A 6,000-nucleotide genomic window follows, 5' to 3' on the forward strand; every position below is an offset into this window, starting at 1 on the left:
TCAAGAAGCTGATGCTATCTAGGTCATAGCAGTCCACAGCAAATTTAGGATCCAGAGAAATAGTTAAGCATATTCTAAGGTCCTATTCACATTATATCCTGAATAAAAATAACAGTGATATAAGCTGAACAATGGAGATTAAATCACAAGAAATTAAACAAAACCAAGAAGAAACGATTGAAACCTCACATTTGTAAGAAATGGGCTAAATAGCTTGCTTCCACACCATATGGATTCTACAATAACTGCCTAAAATTTGCTAAAATAACACTGCTAAAGTAAAGTAGTGTTCTTTGGACCAGAACCTTTAACGGACACTATGTTCAATATGAAACAGCTAGAGTTTCCACCAATTGGTACTGAGGGCTGTGCCTGTGACCCCAATTGCAGGATAAGAATTGTGCAGAACTTGCAAGTTAAATTGTCATGAAAATGCTAGGCAACAGGTATGAGGACAACAAAATACCTAAACTAAGTATATAAACCTCATTTAAGTTTAGTATTAAACTAATACAGTAATTGCACTATCAGACATACACCTTTATTTGTAAAGAGTAATACCGGCAGAATGTTTGGAGAAGGCCAATGCCATGTGGTAGTGACATGCACTTTGAAACTAACAAATCAAAACACATGCAAAATGACACAGTTGGCAGCATTCACATTGAAGTAGAGGGCCATGGCTTCAATTCTCATTCCACAACATCAGTATAAAAACAAAGATTTCTGTGCAGAGAAAGGGAAGAGGGCATTCAGACTTTACACAGAATCTCCACCTGCTTGTTCAGGTGAATATGAAATATTGCATGGTATTAAAAAAAAGAACAGAGTGTTCTATTGGTGCCCTGGCCAACATTCTTTCCCTCAAAACAACCTCATCACATCATACAAAGTGAACATACAACAGAGTGCAACTAGCTGCTGCACCTCTACACGAAATTCACAACCATGAGGTACAAAAATATCTCTTATATCCCTTGATCCCCACCACAATAACAAAACCTCGAAAGGAGGAGATCTGCTCTAAGATTTCAGAAACCATCTGGTTACCTCTTGGACCTTAGAAAAGTAGAAGTACCAAACCAGTTTGTAATGTGTAATCATTTATAAGTTGTAATTGCAGTAAGTATTCCTTGCATGGACGAAAAATTCCATGGAAATATTAACTTTCTTTCTGCTTTAACCTGAATCCTGCTTCAGTCAGAAATTATGGTTTGCATTTGTTCACTCCAGTTCTGAAGATAAAACAATGTATGTGTCATTACTCCAGACTAATAAATAGGGAAAACACCAAACAAATCAGTGAACACGTCAAGCAATTACATATTTCTTTCTCAATACATCTACAATAATTGCCCCCCCACCCCACAACTGATTCAGGGCAAAGTAATATACCAGGGGTAAGTGAACTTACCCCAGTGTATTACTTTGTTTGCTACGAAAGCACCCGCAGAATTAAAAGGCAGGGAGTGAAGAATCTTTGACAAGAGTCGGCTTTAGTGTAAGCCTCTCGGTTGTTAGTAGCCACATGCTTTAATTCTTCTTGACTATGAACTGTAACAACCCTTCCAGCTGACTTCCCAATCTACTTGTATAAGAACTTGGGGATGGCTATCCATTTTAGAATAATGAGGCTGAATGGGATAGAAATCATAAAAGTAGTATGTAGTCAGAAGAGTGCCAGTGTTAGAAACTTAGCAAGTCTGGCAGCATCTGTGGAAAGAGAAGCAGAGTTAATAATAGTATAATAGGATTCCATACATGAACACTATTTCTCCCTCCACCAATGCTGCTGGACCAGAGTTTAATCAATAACTGTTTTTATTTTAAATTCAAGACTCCAGCATCAGCAGCATAATGCTTTAGAAGAATGTCACTGTGACTTGGTAATCTTCATACCCACCCTATCAACACTCAGACCGTATGGGATACCCTAAGATGGGCAGGGATGTTGAGTCGCCCGTCTTTCCCTCTCTCAGGTACCCTAAAGTGGAAGAGAGATATTCAGGACGCCTAAACCCTTCTCGCTTTTCCTTCTCACCTTGACAACAGCGTCAACTTCTGCTCCAGCATCATCTCCAGCTTCTGAGCCTGCCTAGAGAGCCAGTGGTCCACACCGTGGAGCCGGTAGCAGCTCTCCAGCATCAACCTGAAGTCTGCTACAAACTCAGTAATGCCGCCGTACTGATTGCGCTGGAACTTCTCCTCCATGGTGTGCAGCCATACAGGAGATGGCTGAAGAGGGTCGGTCGGCTCTCCTCCTACTCCTCCACCGGCCTGGACGAACGGCGCCGTCAGGTTGCGGTGTTTGTCGAGCAGGAACTCGCTGAGGATGCGGCGGCCCTGCTGCACCTCGTAGGTCGGGTCGTCGGGCTCATCGTCGTCGTCGTCGTCCTCCTCCTCCTCCTCCTCCTCTTCTTCCTGCTGTTCTCTCCCGCCTTCGTCTCCATCCCGGTTCCCGAGCTCGGGGGGAACGGGTGCGGACTCAGCCCCACTACCGTCTTGCGGCCTGGCCGATACCCCGTTCGCCTTGGGCAAGAGCCTCCCGCTAGCCGACCGCGTCCTGGGCCCTGTCCCCTCGACTCTTCGGGATGGAGGCCGTCCGCCGGCCTCGGCCCTCCCCAGAGAGCCTCGGCCCCCATCTTGGGGAGCTCCCGAGTGTGGCGGAGGAGGAGGAGGAGATCGGTCGTCGTTGTCGTCGAATGCCAGGCCTTCATCCTGCGGGGGTGACGGTGCCGCCACTGCCGCTTCAGCTCCGGCTCCATCTCCTCCAGCGTCACTTCGCTCCTCGCCTGTAGGCCTCGGCCTCTTGCTTCGCCTTCGACCCGACGCCTCATCCTCGGCCCGATCGACCGCTTCATTGTCCCGTCGCCCGAGGGCAGCTTCGGTCGGGTTTCCATCACCTTCACCCGCCGCCGCTGCTGCTTCCATCCCGTTCCCCAGGCCCACCCCCCTCCACTCCACTCCACCTCCGGGCCTTGGAGAGAAGCCGGGGGGGTGGTGAGGATGGAGGGGTGATTTGATGGACTCAAGCCCCCGGAGCTGGGGTCTGCTCCCTGTTGGCCGCTCTATTTATCTGTATGCCTGACTGACTGTGTCCGCAGTGGGGACAGGATGAAGGGGATACGAGACTTCCCTAACTCGACCTGTCGCTCACCCCCTTGAACTCTGAATCCGTTCGTTGTCCCCCTCTCTTCACACTGCGGGGCTCCGGCCTGGCCTCCACTCGGGCTCGCAGTCAAGCTCATTCCCATTGGCCGGTGCGCCTTTGATTGACAGGATAGTCAGGCAGGGAGCCGCATTCCATTGGTCGGCGGAGTTTGATTGACAGGGGACCGCTTGCGCGTGAATGCTGAGAGGTCGTTCACACTTTGCAGGTTTACTACCTGCGCTCAGGTGTCACATCCACATGTACAGCACTGTAATACATCGAACAACACTGATTGACTTGCCAAAGAAGAGGTTGCTTACCAGATCGGTAGGATTCAATGACAACGCTGCATGCTGCAATAATCCATGTTCCTCTGGTCGAGCTGACTTTTTTTCAACTTCTCTATTACAATGTCCCCGACTGTACACTCCAAATCATCCAAATTTCATGAATTCCAGGCATCTGTGTTGGTTTACAGCTGTTCCCCACCACCCCCAACATTTTTTTGGTAGTTAATGAAAGGGATGTTTTGCGGGACGAGCTGTTTTGTTTTCTACCCGAAAGGGGCATTAGGTGACCCGAAGCTAAACGAAGATTCGTTCTAATCCAAAACTCTTGGAAGTTGAGACGGCAGCTCTGGCTGAATGTGAGTTTCACACGGAGAAAAATGCCTTTGCATCACTTTATCTTGATTTTGGAGGGCGTCCCATGCATCATCGGTTTCTGAGAGGAAGCTTGTAACTTCAGCTCTTGACTCTTTTTCATACGCTGCCTCAACTTTCTTTTACGAAATTATGTCGGTTCCACCTTTAAATGCAAAAAAATTATAAAGCTGTAACAACTCAGTACGTCAGATGGTATCTGTAGTGAGAATATTCCTAGAGCCGCTGAGTTTCTTTTCATCGCGGATTTCTAGCATTTGCAACTTTCCGTGTTTGTGTCACAATCCACTTTTCAAAATCGTCGTTTTCCTCCCCACCTCGGGTAATTCTTCTACGACCGTTCTTATTTGCCTCTATACTGGCTTGCTAATAGCAGTACTTACATTTGGCAAAGGGACAAAAGGAGAAAATTTTTCTCTAGCCAAGCCACTTGTTTCAATTAAAGCGCGAATCGTGGCTTTCAAGGGAAAATTGGACAAGCACCTGAGATGAACAAAAATGATCTCACTACCATGAATGGCCAAGGAAAGGGTCTAGATGAGCTTCTTCCATTTAAATTGTATAACATCGCTTTTTCTGTAAATCTATCGACTACCTTCCCATGAGTAAAACAATCACCAGCATTTGTTCTTGAGAGTTTAAAATTGTACCTCTGATTTGTAGTCCAATGCCGATAAGTGGAGTGTAAGTGATAATAGCCCAAAACATATCCTTGTGGAACACTACTTCTGACCCAGAGAAGGTCAACCATTCAAAGGTCAACCATTGACATCCTAGTATAAAAATTTAAAGAGAAAATGCTGGAGAAATTCAGTTGGTTTAGCAGCGTATGTGGAGAGAGAGACAGAAGCAGGTATTCTAAGAAGTCATGTTGGACTCAAGATGATAGCTATTTCCCTCTCTCCACAGATATTGCCAGGCTCACTTGGATTCTCAAGTATTTTGTTTTTTTTAATTTCAGATTTCCAACATCTGCAGAATTTTGAACTGATTGTTGAATATATTTGGCCAAACCCCAGAGCCACCATTTTTTGTGTTTCTGAGAAATACTTCTTGTTGGAAAATTTAAAAGGATAAGTTCTCATTGTTCTGATGGAGTCTGTTGATTCAACCATTCATATTTTGCTTTTATGAGAGTGAGTCAATGCCTGCCTTATTTTCTGCCTTAGCTGGGAAATCACTTGAAAATTGTCATTATTTAGTTTGAAAACCTCTGTGCATTCTGAGAAGTGTCAGCTTGGATATCAGATCACAATTTCTTGTCCATATATTGATGCAACTTTCTATTGACACCTGTCCTCAGCACACATTCTGTTTCCATACTTGTCCCATTGACATCTCAGTTTGTTTTTACTTGTGTCATCCTCTTTTGTTATTTGATCCTTCTTCCTTTTTATCCTATCACAGCCTTTTGGTTCTTTCCCCTTTCCCTAAATTTCCCTGTCTCTACACTTGCTTAAAACCTGATATATCCCTTTTATTTTCCAGTTCTGATGAAAGATTACAATTTGAAATGTTAACATTGTTTTTCTGTCTCCACAGATGCTGCCAGAACTGTTGAGTAATTCTTGCATTTTCTGTTTTTATTTCAGACTTCCAGGTTCCACTGTATTTTGTTTTTCTTTTTTCAATACTGCACTGCAGTGCTTACCACATTGCAGAGAAGCATGGTGTCATGTTAAATTTAGTTTTTATGGACAGAAAAATAAAAATATTGGTAAACCCAGAAGCATAAGCCTGCACTTGTGTTTTGCTTGGAAGCCAGCACAGAATACAATTGGCTGACACTTAGGAGCAAGTCGACAATTCACCAATATTGCCAAGAATGGTACGTGGCCTGGGAAACTGAGTGGAGAGTTAAAAGAAGTAAAATGCATTGTAACAAACATCAATGAAGAACAGTTTCTGCAGTAGAGAGTAGACCACACTGACTTGACTGACCTCTGCTTCACTATACTGAATTTTATTTTTTGGCTGACTGAAATGATGACGGGTGGAATTTAACAAGCTGCATGTGTCCTGGACTGAGATTATTGAAAAACATAAGTCTTCAATGGATTTTTTTTTTAATGAGCCATACAGAAGTACATAAGCTTCAAAATGGTATATTTGCAGTGCTTCTCCCCACCATAGGCAAAAAGATAAGGAAATACAGTAGGTGGTATTTAATGGAAGTGACAGGGATCT

The 6,000-nt window shown here is 44.3% G+C and overlaps 1 protein-coding gene across 2 annotated transcripts in view; it reads right to left on the bottom strand.

The window, feature by feature from the left end:
- Window positions 1-3,276, bottom strand: part of LOC125450914 (uncharacterized protein KIAA2026) — an 82,006-nt gene extending 78,730 nt beyond the window's left edge. For both annotated transcript variants that reach the window (XM_059644530.1, XM_048527299.2), the window contains exon 1: window positions 2,042-3,276. In XM_059644530.1, the coding sequence (XP_059500513.1) occupies window positions 2,042-2,931 (890 nt within the window). In that variant the 5' untranslated portion in view covers window positions 2,932-3,276. The remainder of the gene's footprint in view (window positions 1-2,041) is intronic.
- Between the last annotated feature and the right edge of the window lie 2,724 nt (window positions 3,277-6,000).

The sequence above is a fragment of the Stegostoma tigrinum genome, chromosome 3 (genome assembly GCF_030684315.1).
Source record: "Stegostoma tigrinum isolate sSteTig4 chromosome 3, sSteTig4.hap1, whole genome shotgun sequence".
NCBI lineage: Eukaryota > Metazoa > Chordata > Chondrichthyes > Orectolobiformes > Stegostomatidae > Stegostoma > Stegostoma tigrinum.